At 41.9% G+C, this 24,291-nt stretch overlaps 1 protein-coding gene across 1 annotated transcript; it reads right to left on the reverse strand.

The window, feature by feature from the left end:
• Positions 1-2,122: 2,122 nt before the first annotated feature.
• LOC119145530 lies at positions 2,123-19,222 on the reverse strand. The gene is made up of 2 exons (XM_037382093.1): positions 19,065-19,222; positions 2,123-3,943 (listed from the first exon to the last, which is right to left on the reverse strand). The coding sequence occupies exons 1-2, from the start codon at positions 19,104-19,106 to the stop codon at positions 2,930-2,932; spliced, it is 1,056 nt and encodes a 351-aa protein (XP_037237990.1). The 5' UTR covers positions 19,107-19,222; the 3' UTR covers positions 2,123-2,929.
• Positions 19,223-24,291: the final 5,069 nt, after the last annotated feature.

Below are 24,291 nucleotides of genomic sequence, written 5' to 3' on the forward strand. Positions count from 1 at the left end.
GAGGGACCTTCGTACATCATAGTTTAACAAAGGGCAACAGCTTCTCAGTTGAGCCAGGCTAAACTCAAGAACTCAGCTGTTCTCTCATGCCATCCCTCTTCTACTGTACACTGCAAATCTTGGTAGCATTTTCTTTGGAGATCACATTAACGCTGGGTGGAACTGTCTGGCTGGGAACTTGTGAGATGCCAGCAAAACACACTGAGGTTGCAATTTCATATTCACCATTAAGTAGGTGCAGTAAGTCAGAGGTGCAGTTGAGTTTATGAGTTAAATAACAATTTCTCCTTACTGCCCAGACATCACAAGGAGGACAGCCTTTTGCATTTTTTATTCCTGGATTAGTATCTGATTTTAATTTCTTGCTTGGTGTTGAACTATTACCACAGTCCTTATTCATCTTGAATTACCTGGCCTGCATAGCTTTGAGCCCTCAATTCCCCAGTTACTGTCACAGTAGAAAATTAACAGATAAAGCTGTTGGCAAGTCACAGGGTGACTGATTTGTGTAAGTACTGTCTCTGCTTCTGTGACAAACCTAGGCATAGTTTCAGTCCTGGTAATGTCTATTTTCTCTTCAGCAAGAAACGCTCAAGAATGAAAAGAAGAATATCTGGATTCTGGCTTTTCTCTTACTAAGAGAACAACCAAGGAATGTGTCATCCAAAAAAAAAAAAAAGCTTCACATTTTCTAGTATTGTTGGAATGCAGTAAAAGACTCAAATAGTTTCCAAGACCTTGTCTGCTCTGTCTTTGGCTATCTTCATTATGTGCACAGAAGAAAGAATAAAAGGCAAAGTAGGCTTACCGCTTTTCTGTAGTAAGGTGCTTTGTTCTTCTTTTCTCTTCTTGCACCAGCCTCAGTATGTTTAAAGGCAAGTTTTGCTGTCTCTAGCCACCTTCTTTTTTTTCGAAAGGCATCCATGTATTTTTGCCAACTCTTGTAATTTTATGGCAAGTCTCACCATTGTTTCTTTAACTTCCAGCTTCCAAGACCATTTGATAAGCAGAAAGACTACCGTTAGGAAAAAACAAATCAAGCAACCAAACAAGTGAACTACCAGAAGACTTTTTTGCTGTAAAAGCCATGTACAAGGCAAATTGCATTACATGTTAACCTTACTAATATTTGCTCTGTGCTAGCATCTCTGGCAGCTTGTCATAACAGCTGTTTAAAAAACCACAAAAATAGGGTTTTGCCCCCTAAAACAGATTTCTGGGACTAAGTTGAGTCTGTGCATGCTTGGTTTATTTCATATTATTGTCCTGGTTTCAGCTGGGATAGAGTTAATTTTCTTAGTAGCTAGTACAGTGCTGTGTTTTGGCTCTGGTCTGAGAACAATGTTGATAACCGCGCTGATGTTTTTAGTGGTTGCTGGGTGATGTTTATACCAAATCAAGGACTTTTCTAGTTCCTTGGGCCCTGCCAGCCAGAGAGCTGGGGGGGTACAGGAAATTTGGAGGGGACACAGCCGGGACAGGTGACCCAAGCTAGCCAAAAGGATATTCCATACCATATGGCATCATGCTGAGTATATAAACTGGGGGAAGAAGAAGGAAGGGGGGGACATTTGGCATAATGGTGTTTGTCTTCCCGAGTAACCGTTACACATGATGGAGCTCTGCTGTCCTGGGGGTGGCTGAGCTCCTGCCTGCCCATGGGGAGTGGTGATGAATTCTTTGCTTTGCGTTGCCTGCATGTGCAGCTTTTGCTTTACCTATTAAATTGTTCTTATCTCAACCCTTGAGTTTTACATTCCTTTCCGATCCTCCTTTCCATCCCACTGGGGTGGGGCGAGTGAGCAAGTGGCTGTGTGGTGCTTGGTTGCCGGCCGGGGTTAAACCACGACAATTATACATAAAAATAATATTCAGTTTTCAAAAGATGATGATGATTTTAAAAGGTGACCAAAGGTGAACAGGTAAAAAGTGAAAGACAGAGCTTTTTGAGACAAGACAATGAAAATATAAGGATTAACTGTTCCTCCCTTTACCAAGACATTGGGAGGGAACGAGCATAAGTAGGTCTGAAGAAATCAAGAAACAGCCGTCATTTAATAGATACTGCCTTCTGAAGGATACAGTTAACACCTTGACACTAGCTGTAAGACAATGAAGAAGACTCGGTGAAAAGTTGCGTTTATTGTACACTTTTGTACTACATGGCTTGCTTAGTAGCTCTGCAAGTGGACAACTGAAAAGACAGACCATACAATATAAGAAAATAGAGGTTGAGGGACATTACAGATCATCTGGCCCTTGTGTCTGAATGATTAACTCGTCTGAAATCATCCTTGACAGGTGTTTGTCTAATGTGTTATTTAAAATTTCAGTAGCAGAGATTCCCATCTCTGTAAACAGCGTTCTTCAGTGTTTATTGTCCTTAAAAGTAGTTCTCCTTTTCTGACTTAAATGTCTCTTGCTAAATCTTAAGCTAATTACTTTTTGTTCTGCCAACGATAGATATGAAGAATATCTTAGTCTTGTCCTTCTGAAACAAACTTGCCACAGCTGAAAGTGGGAGGGCTGTATTCTCATGAGCAAATAATGTTGTTTCCTTTTGTCTTGCCCTAGGTACAGTATTTTCTAGGTTCCTGGTTTTCTCTTGGTCTCTCCACCCAGTCCACATCCAGATTTTTCCTGCATGGTCCATAAGCATCTCATAAAGTTGTATTCCATGCTGGACTCAGGACTGTAGCTGGGTCCTTTCTATTGTTAGGCGAGTTGGAGGACATTTGCCCTATGACCCACTTGTTTGAGCATCTCAGAAATTACAGAGTTGTTCAACAATATTAACTTATTTTCACTGTGTGGTCTACTAATATCTCCAGACACTCTTCTGAAGACTGCTGTCTAAGCAGTCGGTCTAAAATATTTTACTGGGTAGCTGTTGTGTCTAGATCTCCTATGCATTACATGACGCATGATTTCAGTCTTCATCCACCTGCACGATGTCTCCCAAGGCCATCCTTCGAGTAGTCTGCCTCCTCATAAAAGAGGCTTCATCCATTTCTGTTTGCTTTGCTCCTCGTTCCTTCTGCTTTCTGGCCACATTTTCAATGAGCTTGCTTGCATCACTAAGGGTTTTTTGTGTTCGTTGACCTGGAGATTTCTGCTTGCCTTCTCCCACACTTGCATCCATGACTTTTAAGGGTTTAGCTTTCCCATAGTCTTCCTGGGGCTCTTTCATGTGCCTTACTCTGAATCGGCGCCGAGAAGCATTTGGGCAAGGATCAGGGGTGTTGTCAGGTCTGTTAGACTCTTCATGCATGTCAGATACCTGGAGAGTGGGGATTAATGGCTTATGGAGTGTCTTGGGAGCCTCTTCAACACCTGGTTGTTTAGTCAGCTTAGAGGTTGTCTCTGGAGGCAAAATAATTTGAATTTCTCCCAGGGGTTTGCTGCTTTTAGGGGGTAGGGCATCATTTTTATTCTCCAGAGAAGCCTTCTCACTCAGCTTTATCTTTTGAAGGTTTTCTAACTCCCCCTGAGTCAGATTCTTTACCCTTTTCACATGGGGTTCATTGCTGATGGAGCTGATTACCGTCAGTTTCTGAGCAGCCATTTGGGCTTCTCTCTGGATGCTCATAATCCTTTGGAGCTGGGCTTCTTTTACTTCCAGAGGGATCTCCAGAGGGGCCAGCTTCACTGGCCTCTTCAGGGTGATGTTCTCTGTGCTACACATCTCATTTGCACGATGCAGGCTGGGAGACAAAGCTCCTTCTTTTTTCACCTTTTCTGGCCACAATTTTTTCTCTCCCTTAGATAGTGTTTTCTCTGAAATCCTTGGAGAAGGAGGTTGGAAACCAAGGTTTCTATGTTCACTTCCTGGCTTCCCTCCCGGCAAGATGAGAATGGGATTTTTCTCAGGCTGCAGGTTCACAATGGTGACTTCACTAACAGTGCAGTTATACTTGGGCTTTTCTTCAGCCATTGGAGCACCCTTAAAGAAAGCAAACAAATGTGGGGATCACTATCGTACATTGTATTAATCATGGTTGGGTTTTATTATGATGTTCAGGAGTTTGACAGAAGTGCAAGCTTAGTGTCCCTTGAAGCATACTCCTCATAACTATAAATCCTAAGTACTGTGCTCCATATTTTGTCTTACTCCAGGCTAATCTAAAATAAAGGGCAAATTTAGTCTCCGTGTCTAGAGAATAAATAAGCCTGACAACTGAGGAATCAGTGCTTGTCTCCTCCCTGAGAGTCACTGGTGCATCTCAAACAGCACTGCCATTCTTTCTCCTACTCTGTCCCAAATACTGTGTGTCCTTTCTAAGCAGTGAGCAGCACCAGCCTGTAACCTGCAGTCATTAATTTCAAGGAAGGTTAGGACCTCCACAACACATGGAAAATACCAGAGAATTAATGTTAGCTTGGGGCAGCTCCTACCTGAGGCTCAGGTGTGGGTCCTTCCCTTTTCCTCTGACATTTGAAGTGATGGGCATTTCTGCTGAGAGTGATCATCCAGCACACTCCTGAGCGTATACTGACATATGCTTGATAGGGGAGGGCAAGTATCTTAATTTCTGCCAAAATTCTGCCTGATTCCACAAGGTACTTTTCCATGAAAGACAGACAATTAAGCCAGTGATGATTCTGCTTGTGTCAATAGAAAAATACCCTTAAATAGGCCTAGATGGTGTTCATAATACTGTGGATATTGTTCAGTTTCAAAAGCAAGACTTCTGAGGTGCTAAAGGAACTGCTAAAGGCAGATGTGGCAAACCTGGAGTTCGTTTCTTCACCTTGTTCACAGAAAGTTTATGTCATGGTTGGGAAAAAGTCCTCATTTTCATCAAAAATATAAGTACCTCATTGTAAACAGAGCTTTGCTGTTCAACTCTAGTGCTGTGTAGGCAATTACAGGCTTCATGGGTGTCATCGGGAGATGGGCTGTATCCCTGCTCCTGCCTAAAGGAGTAAGTCCTCTTCCCTAAGGTTTCTTTTCCATTCCTACTCTGTTTCTTGTACAGACTATACATTTTATGGGACAGTCAAGAGCAATATTCCTGACTGTATCTTGGACTTCTGGACCTTATTATCATAAATATATTTTCTGAAATGATAGTATTACCTTGTTTTTCCTCTGACATACAGAGAACGTGAGCTATTTTACTTCACAGCTCCTCTCATCTGACCTAACCAAACCTGCGTTGGTAATTCCTGTTCACTGATATTGATGGGATTTTATTTTTTTTTTTAAGCCCCTGAGCTTAGTATCATTACATCATTATTAGTAAATAAAAAGGATACTCCTCTTGCCCTTGCTGTGTCTTGCTGTGTTCCAGGAAAACACTTAAGGCTGCCTATAGCTCTTTAAATGTGAAGTGAAAAAAAATAAACATAAATAAACCCTTGTCCTAAAATGCAGGCACATAAAGCAATGAGACAGAATGAAAGCTCCAATGCAAAGTGAGGTATGGGAATGGAAAGTAAGAAAAGATGAACAATATAGTGCCTACAAACTATAACTTTTGAAAAGATCTTGGTTGAAAAGCCTTTTAGCTGCCTTAAAAAAGTGAGTATCCAGCTAAAACCCAGCCACCTATCCAAGCCTATAGGTCAACGTGCCTAGACAATGCCTCTTTCTAGCTGTGGCTATTCTTTGTTTTCATGCTACTTTCAGACAGGAGTGATTAAGTGATTGGATCATTCTGTGCTGCATTCGTCTGAGTAAAATTCAGCCAGGTTAAGAAGGTGTGGAGAAATTTTACACACCACCTAAATCCTATTGGAGTTCTGATGTTAATACACTTAAAACCCATCCAAAACTAATGTGCAAGATAAGCTGCATCCTCTGTTACCCTGCACACATTACTCAGTACCTTCTCAAAATGTCCATCTGCTATGCATATACTCCTACTTAAAAATTAATTAAGTAATTGGCCCAATCTTGTGTAGGTAATTGCTCTGTGCCTAAAATTCCCTTTGCAGTCAAAGAGACACTCATACAAAGAATGACTGCTTCAAGCTCTCTGGATCAAAGTATTACGATAGAGGTATTATCAAAGGGACCACCAGTCTTTATTCAGAAACCTAAACCTTCATATAATTTAAATACTTTCCTTCCTGGTCTCAGCTTGCTGATTCTTCTGATATAAACTGCTGAGTAGTGGAAGGGCAGAGACAGAAGGGTTACAGTACTTTATTGCTATTTTACTAAATTTATTGCATACACTGTAGACCAGTGGCAAATTAGCACAGAGTGGCCTCACATGTAGGAAAGCTGGTGTCCCCCATAAACAGCAATCCAATGGCTCTCTACTTAAGCTGTCTTAGTGCTCAGACTGGATGGTCCTCAGAGAGAGGTGCTTCTGCTCTTTTTACTTCATTTCAGTTTCAGGAGTCTGCTCATTGCAGAGCGTATAGACAATTGGCGTATAGGCAGAAAGTGAGATTTGCAATACAGTCTTAGGAAATTTTTATGCCGTTTTGAAACCTTGTTCACCAACTTGATGACTAGGTCAAGAGAAGAAATTGAGCTGAGGTTCCTTTCCAGTCTTGGTCCTCAGCCTCTGTTGTTACACAAGTGATGAAACCACTATTTTATGGAAGTCACTTCCCTGTATGGCTCCATAATGCTTCCCCATTTCAGTCCTATTGTGGACATAACCACCAGGAGGCAATACTGGGATTATAGCATATATAATTATAGATATGTCATGGTTGAAAGGAATCCTTTAAAAATGTCCACTTCCTTTAAGGAACCCCATTTTCTCAGTCACACTTGTGAAGTTTCCTCTCCTTGCTCGATGAAACCAAATTTATAGTACATTACATAAGAAGAAAAAAGCCCACAACAATAAAAACCAAAACAAAACCCAACTCTAAATCCCAAGCTATTCCTACATGAGGAAAAGCTTTAATCTCATTGCTACAGGATAATCTGTAGTGATAAGCAGATGTTACACAACTCAGATGCTTTTCCTTCCCATCATCACGTGTATCAACTGATTGCTGTGTTTCAAAGGGGAGGACAGAAATACCTAAGAAAGGAAGTTCACAGATCAAATCCTTCGGCTTATCTGGTTGAAAGCTTGTCCCCAGAGTGCAGGGTTTTTGGGTTCAGCTCCAAAATAAACACCAAGCCTTCAGTGTGCCTTAATTCTCTGTGTGATGCCTGAAACTCTGCTACTGAAAAGCCCTCTGTCACATGGACATCCATTACACGTGCTGTCATTCAACAGGGGAGAGAAACGATTCAGTTTAAACATCCAGGAATGAATGGCTTTTCTTCCACTGCAGCTTCTGCATATACATTAAATAGCTCAGGTCACTGTGAATGGACAACGCAGCAAACAGCCCAAATCCCCAAATCCGAATAACTCTCAGAAATTCCTTAAACCTCCAGCCTCGCAGTGTCCTGTCAGCTTTTGTCAGCTGGCATAAAGATCACACCTGCAATGTCAGATATTTACATCATCATTTGCTGTACCAGAAAAAATTTAAAAAAACAATACTGTGAGTCAGTGGGTCCTAGGAAGTCAGGTGGTCCATCGGGCTGGTGAAGCTAAAATGTAACAGTGTCTAATCAGCAGTACTGAAGACAGTGCTAACATCACACATAGCTGTCGTTGATCCCAAAACAGCCAGCTACCAAGGTGGAGTGAGTGAGGGGACTTCACACAAGTCCCTGCTGAGTCTCCTCAGAGCAGGATCCAGCGATGGTGTCGTTCTGCCACAATTCCCTTTCCATTGCACTACTTGGTATCTTAAAACAACAACAGCAAGAAGAGTATCAAAACAGAACAAAGGAAAGACAGTTGAATGGCCTGAACACCAGCCCAGTATCAGGGAACCCATTTCAAATCCCTTATCTTCCACAAGTTATTCATGTGATAGCAGGGAAGATGTTTTGTCTCTCTGTAACTCCGTTTCCCCCCTGTAAACTGGTACTGATTCACTCTTGTAACCCATAGGAGCATTTTAGATATAACTATACTATACAGTACAAGTTACACAGTGACAGGTGAAGCAGAATTATGTTATTTCCCTAAAATGGTTCAATTCCAGAGAACTTATTTTTTAGAAAAAAAAATGCTCTACAGAAGGTGATATCTGTTGAATAAACATGAAAAAATCTATAATTACTTGAAAATTATGTCAAGTAATGCTAAACATGTATACAACATTTTTCTCAATGATGCTCTGCCAAATTCTTTACATTTTGTAGGATTTTACAAATCCTAATTACAAGTTTTGCTTCATAGAGGACTGGGTTTTACATTACAGGTTTTATTTTGTAGGTGAGAGAAGGTTTTGGACATGACTTTGTATTTGCAATCGTTAATGTAAAGGAATGTTTCATGAAAACATATTTAAAATTTGTTCATAAACCCTGGGGGATCTTAAGAGGAATTGCACCATTTCATACAAGTTGGCGCACTCTCATTCCTAATGTTATCATTGCTTTAACAGCTCCTCCCTGAATACACAAGGAGAGCAGCCTGAGTTCTAGGAAACCTGCAGCAGACCTGCCCTTGCAGGCACACCCAATCTGCAAATCATGGAGTCTCCAGACTTCCCATATGACTGCCAAGCTTTATGGAACAACCTAAGTCTTGGGAAGCATCTTGTAGGGTTTTGCGATAATGCAAGAAGGAAGGGAAGGTGTAGAACTCTAGTCCTGGACTATTGGCAGTCTGTGATGACAAGTAAAGTCACGTAAGCTAACTTTTCCAACTTCCACATCTAAATAGGGACATCATTCCTAACTTAGACCAAGACAAAGATTTGTTAACAATGAGCAACTAATATTAGATTTCTAAATCCAGATTTAAGATATAAATAAATGACCTGTTTTTCAACAGTAGCACTGGCTTTGCACTTCTTAAATTCAGCCAATTTATTTAAGGATCTAACTCATAACTCAAAATCCTCAGTTCAGCTTCAAAAATCTTAGCCTCAGCTGTCAGAGTAAGGAGATTGATTTCCCAAAGTCCTGAGCACCTGGAAATCCTGGCCATTTCAACAAGACTGTATGAGAAGTAAAAGTCTGCACCTGCAGTTGGACCCATGTTGACTGGGGTGTATGTGTGTGTGTGACTTACAGCACTGGCCTAAATCTTCTCACTGCTGTGAGTGGAGTGAAGCAGAAATGAAAAATGCAATATCCCCTGCTAACTACCAACTCCTGCTTACATTACATGCCCACAAAGATAGCAGCATGAGCAGAACCTGAAAAGATAAAGAGACTGAGCCCTTTCCTTGCTGGTTTTTCTTAATTTAGAGCTTGGCACTGTAAAATCCAGAAAGATGGAGCTATCTGATACAGTGGAAGCTCGTGTCTAGGAACTAATTTGGTACCCTGCACTATCCCAACTGATAACAGAGACCAGCACCTTGGAGGCAGTGCGAGCAACTCTGCTATCATTCAATCTGCCTGTTCTCTGGGTGCCACTCATCCATTGCACTCAGAAATACCCAGGGAGACAAGCATGTTTTCTCAGCAATCCCCTGCAATATTTCATTCAGAATGGAAGAATGAGGATCCCTGTCTTCTGAAAAGAAGGTGTCAGCAGTGCCATTACCTTTTCTGAAAACATATAGGCTAGGAAATTAACTACTTAAAAGACAGACCTTCAAGCCCCCATACCCCATCTCTCCACAGCATTATTCCTTTTTGCTTTGTTAGACCAGTTAGGCCAGAAATGAAAAACTGGCATGACTACACAGGCTGGCAGTAAGGGCATCCTTGGAGGTGCCCTTTGACAAAGTCAATTTAATATAAAGAGGCTTCAGTATTAAAATTTCCCTGAATGTCCAGTTACAAGGCTAAAAGCTCCTTTCTCACTTCCTTACCCCTTCCTACAGCACATTTGCATCTCCACAGCTCCAACAGAAGGGGTTGAGATTGTTTCTTGCCCAGGCTTGCCTCATGTTTTAGTCAGGGCAGGCTCCCAATGGGTTGATTCAGGTGTAGTCTCATCAGACCAGAGGATTCCCTGTAGTAGGAGTGCCTTCAAGAACACATTTCTGAGCTATTTGAAGACTGTGCACAATGGACAGGAGTAAGCTCTGCTCTCTTCAACTGTTAGGAGTCCAGTCTGAGCTGGATGTCTAGGGCACCCTCAATAGGAACGGAGGATGACCAGCTCACCTTCTCTGAAAATAGGTACTTCAGACAGTACTTTAGGTGGTGGGTTGACTCATCTTCCAGGTGATCATGTCTCACTGCAAGGAATTTGTGGCTCCAGTGGCTAGAGGTAAAGGAGGGAAACTCAGACTAGGGAGCCAGCAGTGGACTGGAGCCTGCAAAGAAGACTCCATCCCTTTAATGGCTGGGAAAAGGCCTGAATATTTGTTCTGCCCTTTGTGATAATTTTCTTACCCACATTCTACAGCTATTACTTACTTCATACTGTCACTCCACAAATACATTTTTCAAATGTTCCTATTAAGCTGTAGGCAGCATATAGTGTTATACCAGTATTGATGTTAAAGCAGAATTACCTGCTAGTCCTGTTAATCCACTGATGCTTTGACAGCAGGGGTATTACAAATAGAGCTTCTTTGTAAAAAATGATTAAACATGACCTGAAAGTCCACAGCTTTCCAATTCCCTGAAAACTTACAATTTTCTTGATGAATGCTGTAGCGTCTAAGGCCAGAAGAGTCAACGACAGCCCATCCTCTGATCCAGTAATGACATGGATGTTGAAAGATTTTGATGTCACTTCTTTTATCCTCAAGCCTATTATCTGACTCTTCTCCCTTTTGCTCTTCAAACAGAGGCTGCTTTATAGAGCAGTGCAGTGGGCACGCAGGGGATGGAGGAACTGTTACTACATTTCTATGGACTTGCTCCACAGCCACAGACAAGTCACTGAACATCTCTATGCCTTGCAATCAAGGGATGCCCTTTAGATATTTTGCAAGATTTGGGAGTTTGTTAAATTTGCTGTGCGCTCAAGAAAATCACTATATCCTCTTCCAACCTAGGTTTACCTCTAGTTTCAACAGGTCGATGATTTATTCCATGCTACCCAATGGCCCTAAAGTTGTGCAGTGTAACTCAGCTTCTGTGCTCTGCTCTGCGAAGGGCTCCATTTCAATGACATGTGGATCCCTGCACCATTTGGAGACCACTGTAGGACGTTCCAGATGGTAGGCAGAATGCATTAATCTATGTCATGAAAATTTAATTCATATGAAGGTAATAAATTGTTTATGTATAAAATAGGCAGGACTAATACATTAGCATTCAGGTCTGAATTGCACCAGGATACAGGCACACACAGCTCACAGTGAACTCAGCTTTTTGGCTGTTATAACAAGAATCAATCGAACAGAATTATGAAGTGCAGACACTCGGTATTTGGATAGAATATGCCAACACAGTAGCTACTGCACTGTTAAAACAACCTGCCCCTCTCCATAGTAAATCTAACTCAATCGTAAGAAGCTAGTCATGATTTAAGAGAGAAAAAACATAATGATAGAGCGTGTAACAGCATGGGCTTGCTGCTGCATTTGCATTGACGTCAGAGCAAACAAGATTAAATGAAAGCAAGCACAGCTACAGAAATGTGACCTTAAACACAAGCCCAGAGTTGCAGATATTGCCAAAATCTTAGCTGTAACTCCACCTGGTTTGCTGACATAGCCCTAGAGATAATGTCTTCAAGAAGCAGCTGTAGATCCCTGTGGCGGCTGGCACAGTGAGACCTTTACTCACTTTTGAGCAAAGGGCATATTGCCACAGAGAGGAACCAGGATGGGGCAGAAAGGATCCCGCTCGCATGATCCTCCACAAGGGACCATTGAGACTGGCAAAATTTGCAGCAGCCATTTAGCTCCTATAAGCTCTGCTGGGCTGCTTTGTCCTCTGCTTAGTCCAGGATTAGGGAAAAGATGAAAAAGATTGATCTCATTTTCCCAGTCACTCACTCTCCTTTCCTTTGCCTGGTGTAACCTTGACACTTTTGAGATCCAGTCTTGGATAGCCCAAGTCACATAGAGACCCAGGCTGATGGGAACAGTGGTTAATGGCATCTTCAAAAAGCTAAGAAAAACTGCAGCGAAAAATCTGTTACCATAGGAGCAAAGCCCATTCAAGTCTACCCATTGAAATAAAGCATGATTACATGGTGACATTGCCAAAATCTGTACCACTGCTTGCTGAATGAAAAATGGGAAAAATATCCACAACTAAGGAAAAACATTCTCTGGCAAGAGAACACCTCTTCAAAAAAACTAAGAAGGTAGATCCCAGTCTTCCCAGACACTGTGACTTAGAGTGAACAAATTCGTTTCCTTTGACTTAAAGGGTGGGATTGCCTGCTGTGCATCGTTTAAACCTCTCAAAACCAGGCTGACCTGGGGTATAAACGATTTAACAACTCTACTGGGTCTCACTGCTCTCACCATTATTTCACTTTATATTTACTATGAAACAGGTTCTACTTTGGATCTATGGGGTAAAGCAGCTTTCTAAAGATTCAAATGGAATCAACCAGAATAGCAATTTCTGACTAATTCCCCTATTTGGAGAAGATAATCCAAACACAAAGATTCCTTCATGCCTTTGTATAAAGGAGTTGTTCTGGAATGGTTAAAGCATATTGGGAGAGCTTTGGCAGATAAGTTACACTGTAATACCTTCTCCAAGCAATTTGTCCCAGCTGAAGAAAACTGGAGATAGTTTATCCGTGAACTACTGAGAATTAAATTCTTATCCCATTTCCTCCTTGCAGCCTCTCGGTCTAGCTACAGCCAGCTGGGCAATTTTGTGTTTCCTGCAGTGTAGAGTCCATAATATAAGCAGGTAGGTTCCTTGGCGAGGGGGGTGGAGGGTGTAAAGATGTAATAATAAAACTTAGGCACATAACTGCATTACACTCAGGGCTCCAACCAGATGGTCCTGTTAAACTCAAAGTACTAAGCCAAGCAGTGTGCTATGAGGAGCTAAAAACCCTTTCGGAATTTTGTCCCTGTGGCATACAGAGTTCATGAGAGCTAATTGCCTTTCTGGTTTTGTTTCAGGCTCAACATTCAGCCAATGTTTTTGGGAAGGGCAGAGGCTTTTGAGAGCCCCTTGGGTCAGGTTTCAAGATCTTGTATCACTTCCTGATCCCAGCATAAAGAAAGGTGGTGGTGGGTTTTATTGTTATTCTTTTCGGGGTTGTTTTTTTGGTTTGTTGGGGTTGTTTTTCCCACGCAGCTTTATGGGTGCAAATACCTCTGCAGATATATTTGCCTTTAATGTTTGTGGGTCTGAAAAAAAGCAACACATCTCTAACTGAACTGTGCCAAGCAATTTCCCTCCATCCTTAGGAACCCAGGGAGCTAAGCTGTATTACACTACCTAGCTCATTACTAAAAGGTCATTGAAGACTTGATGGATCCTTCACTGCATTTCTTGTGTCCTTTCTTTGACATGTAGGACACAAGTGCTGGTGCTGCATTAATTGCAGCGGGTCCTGTTTTGAAATCTTAGAATAATTATCTCATGCAGAACTTGCTGTTCCTGGCCACATGGATCACTGGTAGTGTCCTGGAGACACTTAATGTACCATTGAATGTCCAGCAGCAGTTTTCATTTCCTCTGAACCATGAGGTATGATATCATAGCACTTGTGTGCTTTTGAGCATTTTCTAGTCCATCAGTCAAGAGTTGCTTTTTTGATTCAACACTTAGCATTTGACTTTACTTAATCTGGAAATGTAAATAGACCCTTTGCTTCACCTTGACTCTGTGCTCAACTCCTGGACAAAAAGAACCAATTTTGATACAGATAAAAGCTCATTGCAACTACAGCGCTGGCTCCACCCTTTGTCTCCTGACTTACAAGGAACCATGTACAGTTATTGGAATAAGGAGTACTTATTCTACCAAGCCTGAGAACATCTGAATGTTTACATATTAGTGCCATTAGAGTGATTCTGCCAATTAATAGTACACCCTTACTTGCAGATGCTCCCATTAGTCCAAGTGTGCACGTGGGAGAGGGTTCCATTCATTTCACTGTGGACTTTCTGAATCTGGTCTTGCCAGCTCCCTGAGAATTTTGACAATTGTACTCACCTCCCTCTGTTTTATTTATTTTCCTCTTGTTTATTACCATTACCAGTTAGGAAGGAAAAGAAAATAGCTTTTCTCCTGAGAATTAAACACATTTCACTCCAAAGAACAAACAAAGCCTGGAAAAATAGCAACTTTCTGTCACAATGCCAGGATTAAGGCAGCCTCGTGCTTCTCCAGGTAAGCTGTTCTCCTCAAATTCACAAGGATCTCTTCTCCTGCTACATGAGCAGCTGGGCATGGAGGCAATTCCAACTTTTCTGTATGTCCTGGTTTTGGCTGGGATAGAATTAATTTTCTTCTTAGTACCTAGTGCTGTGTTTTGGATTTAGGATGAGAATAATGCTGATAGCACACTGATGGTTTTAGTGGTTGCTATGAGATGTTTATATTAACTCAAGGACTCTTCAGTTTCTCAGGCCTTGCCAGCAAGATGGCTGGAGGGGCACAAAGAATTGGGAGGGGACACAGCCAGGACAGCTGACCCAAACCAGCCAGAGAGGTATGCCATACCATGGGATGTCATGCTTGGTATATAAACTGGGGGGGGGTCAGCCAGGGCCTGTGGATCTCAGCTCAGGGACTGGCTGGGCATCAGTGAGTGGGCGGTGAGCAGCTGTACTGTGCATCACTTGGTTTCTTGTGTCCCTTCACTTTGGATTTCATTCCTTCCCTTCCCTCTCTTTTTCATTATAACTGTTATTGTTATTATTATTATTATTATTGCTCTTTCATTTTTATTTTATTTCCAATTATTAAATTGTTTTTATCTCAGCCCTTGAGTTTTACATTGCTTCTCGATTCTCCTCCCCATCCCTCTGGGTGAGGGGGGAGTGAGCAAGCAGCTGTGTGGTACTTAATTACTGGCTGGGGTTAAACCACAACACCGTAGAGCATAGTCTAAAGCTAGAGCTAAGGCGACACAGCCTTCTCCAGTATAATGTGTACCACCAGTCAAGTTCGTGAATACCACCCATGTGTTTTGAAGACCCTCCTAACAAACTATTATTTTTCTGCCTTCAGGACTGTAGCACTGAACTCAGAAATTCAGCTCTCATTAGGAGTGTTTCTGTTCACTTTAGTGGGTGTTACAAGTAAACCAATAAGGAAATCTTCAGTATTATTGGAAGCTGGATGCCTATACTGGAACACAGAGGTACACCCTGGAAAATCCCTCCAGATCCTAGAAGGCCTTGATCCTGCACCTTTTACAATCAATGATGACCCTGCCCTTGATTTCAACAAAGGCAGAATAAAGATGGGGGCTTTTCCAAATTTGCAACAACAATTTTACAGATTGCATGCAGTCTTCACACGGTTTTGTGTATGGCTAAAGAACAACGAAGCCTCCCACCCATATACCTCTTGGCCATTATATATGTCCTTTAGCTGAGGATCCAATGCAAACACCTGTACATGTGAGTCAGTACATACATGCAAACAGTTCCGTCAAGCTTGCTCACAAGTGGGGAAGTGTGAATATGAAACCTATCCCCTTTCTGAATTCCATGCAAGGCCTCAAATTCAAGTCTTAGTAGAGCCTTGCCTCCTCCTGATCTTCTGGAAAAATACCAAGTTTTCCTCATTAATAGAATTGTGCACTCATTAGTTTCAGTAGGATGAGCCTTTTGTCTTTGATAAAGTATCTCTGTCTATACCAACAGTTTTATGTTCAGCATAGTCACCAATAACAGCACTATCTCCAGAAAACCCCAGACTACCCAGATGCCTGCTCTTAGCACCTCTTAGCACCTTAGCGTGCTCTTAGCTCTTGGACCTTTTGAACGTCTCCTCAGAACTGTGGCTCCCCTTGCTCTCTCTCACCACAACTTCTGTTCATCATCCTTGCAATTCACTTGTGAAGGAGGCTTTTTCTGTAAGACTTGGAACAATTTTTGTTTTCTCTGATGAGAGGTACAGTGGCCTACCTTAGCCATCAGGTTGGTGTGTCTTGAAACACAAACACATTTTCTGTGTACCCGTGTCACTTATTACAGTTCAGCAGCCTATCGTCTTATCTTGTCAGGGTGCTTTGAAAGGTAAATCCTATCAGAGCATAATAGGAAGGGAAGTTAAACCTATTAGTACATAGCACTTTCTTAACAGCTCAAGGGACAGAAAGGGAGCTCTCTAATTGTCTTCTGATACATTTTCTTTTGTTCCTTATAGCCTTGAATAATAACTAAATATCATCTTCTCCAGATGGCTTTAGGTGCTATTAACATATCTAATAAATAACCCAGAAAGGTAGCTAAAAGGGCAAATACATGTGAACAGACATTGCAGAGCATTGGTCGTAGAGTAGCATTGGCTGTTCATTCCCCACCTCTAGGAACGTTTTTAGGGGAAGGGGTCCACATTCAATGGAGTCATGTGCTGGCTGTCCTTCCTGACAGTTTTGTTTCTGGTGGAAAAAAATAGAGGAATGGAGAAACCTAGAATGAGTCAGAAAGGTACATCATACATATGAAAAGGAGTCTTCACTGAAATAAGATTTTTTCCTTAACATTATCATCTGATCAAGTGGCAGAAAGAAGAGTCCTACTTCTGCTCTCTGTCTCCTCCATGGCTCTGGACTGTACCTCTGGTTAGGTTCCTCACCTGAGAAGATGTATGTCATAGACCAAGGATGTTTTCTGGGGCTACTGTCATTAATTACCTTGATAAACTATCTCCTTAAAGGGTCTACTTCAGGTCTGAACTATTACTTATTTTCCATCCTGCCCAACTCACCATACTGTCTACATGTCTCATTTAGCATCTGGATGGTATGTGTGTTGCTGCTTTGGTTACATAGTTGGTACCATTCGTGTCTTATTACCCTCAGTAAAGCCCCTGGTTGGGGTTGTTTTTAAGCATTTCCTTCCCAGGAAGGGTTGAAGCAAGGGTGTAGGGATTAAAGGGAATCAGAGAAGGTGAGCAGCAGCATTCAAGATGATCTTTAGCCATTTCAGAGCAATGAACAACACCTTGGGTACTGGAGATATGTATAAACTGTATACTAATCACACAGGGGTTTTAGTTCCTCTTGCCATATCAGACCACAGCTGGGCTTAAGTCGCATATATTTACTTGTTTGAAGTAATGACAAATCAAGCCCTCTTGGTCCTTGCAGGACATTTGGTCCAGTCCTTCAAGGCAGATTACAAAAAACCCGAGGGAATTAGCATGGATTTCAGCTCTTAAATCTCCAAGTGCTCAGACTCAGGAGCAAAAGCAAACGTAACCTCTCTTGGTGTGGTTCCCATGTTGAACAGGGACTAAATAAATGTCTCCATGGTCTTAAGGCTAACATCACATCATCATCTCATAAAAATAAGGTGCTGATTGGAAAGTGGGTGGCTGGATGGGGAGTGGTGGTGGTGGTTCTGGTCTACGGTCTGTTCTGTCAGATGGTGAGGAAAGATTCCCAAAATATTGTCATCATTGCACAGCCAGTTGCTCTGGACTCATCTAAGAAGTTACATGGTACCACACACCTGCAAAGCTACCGAGCACCCTGCATCACGGATGTGCAGGTTTCATTTCACAACATGGTCCTGATGAGTTTCTTTATCCTCATGAGCTATGGAAGGTTTGCATAGTTCAGGTAGAGGACATGACCTATACGCTGTGCAAAACACAGATTCACTCTCAGCATTGTACCTCAGGCCTCTCATAGTTTTTTGTGTGCTCTTCGAATTCTATAGTACCGATGCACTGGGAAACCAGCATGACTAGCACTGCTGAAACTAGAATAGAAATGGCAGCTCTTTCCCCATTTCTCCAACAGGCATCTGAATTACATTCTTCATTTGGAAAACTACCCAGTAGGACCCCAACCTTACAAATTCCCTGTGTCTAATACCCTTCTTGTGGGATTTTCCCCCCGTAGCTGCTTCTTCCTATTGTAGAGATAAGACCAGCATTCTTATCTGCCTCCCATTAATTTCCTCATTCAATTCTTGGATCTTTGAGATCTCCTTAAGGAAATTAGGCAAATCAGGCTTAAAAGTCTCATGTAACCTTTCCCCAGTAGTGAAAAGCGGATGGTGGTTGTTATTAGTAGCTTGGCTTTAGAGTTACCTAAGTGACTGTATAAGCTAGTCTATTTTAGTAGTAGCAATTTTCTAATCTATCAGAAGACACTGGAGCTTTCAACAGAAAAGACAAATATGTCATGAAAAGCTATAAACATGCTTTACTTATAGAAAAAAACCTAAGAAATGTAGTAAGAAAGGATACAGAAAAGTTGTGCTTCCATCCTTTTTTTATACATAGAGATTAGTAGAGGTCTCCCAGGTTTTGCAGCCATCCTAGAGGACTGGATAGGAAGACTAGGCATTGTTGGGGATGCAATGAAGCTAGGGAAAATACTTCCTTTTCATTCCCAGCTACAGGCCTCTTCCTCTAAAGCTTACATCAAGTGATGCTTCAGAGAAAGATGCCAAAGACTGAATAACCATACTGCATAATGGGAGATGATCCCTGCAGGTGAAGAAATTTGTAGAGCCTAGACATTCAGTTTCCAGCTGCGTGGAATTGTCACCCTGCTAGTAGTAACTAGGAGAATTGAGTGTGTAAGCTTATCTGGCATCTTTTGCCAGCATTAATTTCAATTTTTAAGTGCTCCAAAGATCACTGGTTCCTGTTCATCACCCCTGTTAAATATCCTCAAATATATCTCTTCTAGAAAATTGTTCTCTTTTAACCGTTCTTTTAAATAGATGCTTCCATGAGGAGAGATTTTCAGCCAGTTTTTGCTGTACAGTTCATTGTTTCTAATCTCTGCATTGCCATTACTACGGCAATCAAGTGCCTGTGCAATGGCCCAACTAGAAAATGTCTTTTTTATTTGATTAGCTCCCAAGTTCAGTCTTATCACTTATTAATAACATTCCATCCATGGTCTGCATTGATCCCTTCTTATCAGCACTGGCTTCTGCTCTCTTTTCAGCTTTCTCAGAGTAATGTTTTCAAAGGTGAAAATTTCCAGCCATGTGTCTAAGCAAGACTCCTGTACAATCAATAAGAAGCCCATCACTTCCACACTTACCAGCTGGCCCGGCAATTCTTGCTTTGCTCGTTGTTTTATCATCCCTGAGAAGTGTCTCCTCCTCCTGATGAGATCTGTTTGCTCTGCAGTGTTCAAGCTGCTGTGGCAGGGTGTGCAGAGATGCAGAGACCCGGTGCCTTGCTTGCTCAGGACGACTGAAAGGCTTAGAAATCCTACAGAGAGATAAGAAGAGGGAGATTAGAGTCAGCATTACTGCAGTCACTTATGGACTGAACAGGTTCTGTATGCCAAAAAAAGCAAATGTGAATGTGTTATATTCTTCTTGTTTCTTTAAAGAGAGGAGTATCCTTACTTCAAGAACCCATCTTTAAAGAATCCCCTTCCTCCACCTTTCACCTACCATGCACCTTTTCCATCCTTTCATTCTTTTTCCTTCTCTTCTGTGCCCTGCTTGTCTTTCATCTTGTCTTTGCTATCTTTTCACAGGAGAATGTGGACCCACAATCTTCAAATCATGCTTGCTCCACAGTTAAGGTGTTGATTCCTAAAATAATGCCCCCACATTTGTGTTTCAGCATCTAAGTAGAAATTCATCAGAATCAGTGATGCAGTTTCTGGGTATATTTGGTTTCTAAAAGCCCAGTCATTTATGTTATGTCCATATTCCAGTGCATGATTGGGTGCTTAAGTCCAAGGAAGGGTGGTAGCCTACGGTGAGGTATGTGGAGCAAAAGGTGCTTTAAGCCATGTCAAGCCTTTGGTGTTACCCAGGCAGATACACTGACTATAGGTGTTCATTGCACAGAGTAGAATAACCTTCATAAGTTCATGCTGAAAGTGCAGCAAGTCTTAGTACACTCTTATCAGAGACTTTAACAGTCCCAATCCTGGTCCACTGACAGCACTCCCAGCTATGTGCCAAAAGGGAACAAGGCAAAATGGGTGAGCAACAAAAGCCAAGAGAGAGCCTAGTCTACCAGATCTGGCAGATGACAGCAATGCAGATACAGACTGAATTAGTTGAGTTAACAGAGATGTAGCGTGGAGAGTGGATTCTGTGACCAACTGTCAAACAACAGCAGGGTTGGGTATCCTGGAGGTAAGGAGTGAAAGGCAGGGAGAGGAGAACAGATTTACACCATGTCTCCACCATGACAACTGAAACTACCCAGCTAAGGATACCAGCCTCCTAGTACTTGGCTTACTCCAATTGCATCCTAAGAGCTCCTTGTGCCTGACAACAGCCCTTATGGAAGGAAGCACCCATTGAAGGCATGACATGTGGATCCCTGTTACCTGATAGCACCACTGTAGCAAGATAAGTATCTGAGTTTAGGCTTGTTCCTTCCAACAAGTTCTTAAACCAGCAACAGTTTGCAGTACTGTTTGGCTGTGTTTGTTTGGTACTGCTTAGCTACCCTTCACTGTCACTTATGCTCAGCTCTTCTGCATTGTCCTCTTCCTGTGGCCTGCCATCTCCAGGTTTTGCTTTCCCATAATATAGTCCCATGGTGAGGTCATCAGAATTACATGGATCTTCTGACAGCACACAGATGCTTTGCTCTATGCTCCCTCACACCCATGAGTCTTTTTAAAAGACAAGCCTGATTTCCAGACTTTTTCATTTTTTCCACTGATTCTTGTCTAGAGAAGATGCAGATGTTTCCCATTTGGCCAATACCTCCCTATATCCACTGACAGATGCTTGGCAACGTCACTGCTTATTTGCAGCCTCTCATCAGATGTACTGATGAATGTCATGTTTGCAGTAGTATTGTCTCTGGTGTTTTTCTAAGCCATTCTACTGTGGCAAGCAAACTATTCACAATTTCTGTCAACCAGTTGCTGTACTGTAGCCACAGAATGGGTCCTGAACCTATTTATTTTTCATTTCTGCATTGAACAGCTAGGGGGGTTGGGCTTTTATCAGGACCAACAGGAACAGATCAGTTCAGTTCCAGATAACCAGCAACGAAACGTTGAGAACTCTAGGAACATTCTGGAATTTAATCTATACAAATAAATTAAACATGCTTGGGTACATTCTTTCATACTGATGCCAGCATGCATGGTGCACTCCATGTCTGTGATAATAAAGTGTACTAGCCTGCTAAAGAGGGTGACTGCATTCAGTCTACCCATTTGTGTGGTTCCTGGCAAGTCCTAAGTGCCAGCCTGTGCCCAGGAATCATTTGGGAGGGTGCTGGTTGTCATGGACCAAAAGTATTTGAGGGAGCCTTCCATCACTTCAGCAGCACAGACAGCCCAGTGCCAGTGCCCCAAAATATTTCCTCATATTGTTGGATTCAGTAAGGCAAGACATATCATCAGAGGGGCTGGGGATAGAAACTCTTCTGTCAGCAGAGACAAAGGTTATAGCAGTGCTGAGTTTGGAAAGATGAAGATTAAAGCTCTGTGCTATTCAAAGTGTGATCTGTGCAGCCTGGACTGCTGATCATGATGGGATTGTACCAGGAAAGAACTGAGTTATACAACCCAGGATGATGGCTGGTGCCCCCGGTGTCACTGGGCAGGCCAGTGCCCTCTCTCTTCTGGTTTGAAGAGTCCATGGTCTTAATCTGCAGACTTTATTGTTTTTGTAGAGGAGTGTTTTACAAGGAGATAAATGATGTTTCCCCCCTATGCTATTTATTCTGAAAGATCTGTCATTTGAAAGTATTCTGAAAGGTTAGTCATCTGCCCTGTAAATAAATCTGCCCTGTAAGCAAATAATCATAATTCCTGCTCTGGTATCCACATTTCCTATCACTGGGTAGCAAGATTGCCCTGCCATAGGGATGGAAGCTGGGGAGCTGCAAGTACCTCTGAGTAGTGGCAGATAAGCATTGACTTCCAGCAATAACCATGACTAACCACATCCATCCAAACAATGTGGGACAGTGCAGACAGGACCCTTAATATTCCCCAAATTATGCCTCTGCATAGGAACTTGCTTAACTGCATGTTTCTTCTGTCTGCTTATGAATATGGGAAAATTCAGACTAATGGTACTGTTGTTCGTGGACATTGTATGAGACAAAATGGGAATGAAAATTTCACAGAAGCACCAGTTCCTAAGGACAACTTCAGTCCACACACCCCAGCGTGAAGAGCAAGAACAGTTCCAGGACCTGAATGTGCAGCTGCTGGCTCATGCAAGGTTAGTTCATCAACGTCAGACCTTCCAGTGGTCAAGGTGGCCACCAGCATGTCCTGAAAATTCCTGGGCCAGCCCTACCTCTAATGAGTAGTTGATGCTCCTGAAGGCTCCTAGGGCTTCACCCTCCCAGAAAGACCAGAATGACTCGCCACACTATAAAGCAGGTCTTAACTTTCTTAAGCAGGATAGATATTTACAGACAGTGATGGTTAATGGCTGGAAAGATTCAGCAGTCCTAGTGTCACTTTAAAAAAGCATTAAAAATAGGAAATATTACTTTTCCAGGAAAAAAAAAACCCAACAACACATCATCCAAAAAACTTCATTTGGCTATTAACATGATGATTTAAGCACAGCACTATGGGAACTGGTTGTTTAAAAGAGACAGTTAGCTTCCTGCTACAGGACTTTCTATTTACTGTCAGGATCCTTTCCAAAGACAACACAGTCCATAGGACAAGTCCTTCAATCCCTGTGAAAATGGGCTATTGATTTACTTTTTAATTTGAAATTCTGTCCTTTTTTATCCCTGATGTGCTTTGCTGTTGTTTGTCTGAAGTCCACTGAGCTGCACCAAGGTGACGGGACAAGAGATATGCGCTTATAGTTTGGCAGGGAATTGCCAGGGCTGGGAGTTTTCAATACTTAAAAGAAAGATGGAAATACCCAAGTAGTTAGTTTAATCAATTGTTCTTTCTCATGAGAGCAGCTCATGGGGCTAAGAGTCAGTCAACATGATGTATTAATGTTTTAAATCCTCCTAAAACAGAGCTTGGAGCGGACTTTTGGGATTGGGAGTCAAACAAAAATCTTCAAGACATGCCCATACATCACCGAATCCTTTTGGGAACCCCATCTTGTGTATGTTAACATGAATCTTTTTTTAAAAAAATGTAGACTTAAAAACGTCTGAAAAATATTATGAAGACAGCAGTCAACATCTCCAAAGCAGTGCGTGGGGTTGCTGAAGGATATACCGGACTCCTCTCAGCAGTTTCGCAACCATCAGCAGTAGACCACTTCCTCTTGTACGATAACACATGCTCTCTCTCGCATGCTCTTGTATGCACACACGCAGGGCAGCAATAGTCCAGCCATGTTTGAGGCTCTCATGTCAATGCTCAGTCCTGTCTTTTCACCTGCCTTTGAAAACAAAATATTCAGAAATTGCCTCAGGCACAAGTGGGTATAGCTCTGGAAAGATTATGTGGAAAAAGGAAAGGCTTTTGCAAAAGACGTTACAAAAAAAAGAAAAAGAGGATTTAAGTTTTCAAAAGAAAAAATAAACACAATCTTGTTCTAAAGTATATGTGAGGAATAAAGGAGTAGCAAAAGGCAAATTACACTGAAGTCTGAAATACAATGGAGATGGGGGTAATCAGCTTATGGGTTGCTTTCATACAATAAAGAAAATTATACATAATTTTTGGAGGCACCTTCAGATCTCACTGCCTTCAAACAACATCCCTTATGTAAGCAGAAGCTCATCAGAGCAGACCTGTTCTGTATTCTGCCTTCCATTTGCACCATTGTAGACATCGGTGACAAATCCGATCAGAGTCCTCTATTCTCATGAAAATGAGAAATAATGTCAGCTGCATCTGTTGCATGTGGAATGCTAAATTACAAATTTGTTACTGTCTGTAGGAAAGAAGGCTGGGTGACTCCTACACCTATATACAATAATTATATTAACAATTATAATTTATACAATGATTTTGTTCTCAAGTCCAGGACAATTGTTTATGTGGGCTTTGTCTTCTTTAACTGCTTGCACAAGGAAGGGAAGCTAATTCTGTTCCCTTTTTTAATTTTTGCTCCTGTCTAAATGTTGCTGCAACCAAAAGTTGGGAAGCTTGCAAGCAGACCAAGAAGAAAAGTGGAGCCAAGGGCATTTTCCTTTGCTAATGTTCCCACTTTTGTGGTAGATAATAGACTAGACCAGAAGGTAGCCAGAAATATCAATAGTATGTCTCCACAGGTAATTTTTTGCTAGCTAAGACTGCGTGCAATATATCCCTGTTCCCCACAACAGACAGGTCAGGTTTAATCCCCCATACAGTCTCCTTCCAGACCACTGCTTCACTGACAAGTCTCATATGTGAA

Source organism: Falco rusticolus, chromosome 3 (assembly GCF_015220075.1).
Source record: "Falco rusticolus isolate bFalRus1 chromosome 3, bFalRus1.pri, whole genome shotgun sequence".
NCBI classification, from domain to species: domain Eukaryota; kingdom Metazoa; phylum Chordata; class Aves; order Falconiformes; family Falconidae; genus Falco; species Falco rusticolus.

Bases quoted from the DNA above. Each gene is read 5' to 3' on its own strand.
- LOC119145530 (XM_037382093.1), bottom strand. From the start codon at position 19,106: ATGATAAAACAACGAGCAAAGCAAGAATTGCCGGGCCAGCTG. The intron at 3,944-19,064 runs GTAAGTGTGGAA...GCTTTCTTTAAG, and splicing joins AAGAATTGCCGGGCCAGCTG to GGTGCTCCAATGGCTGAAGA.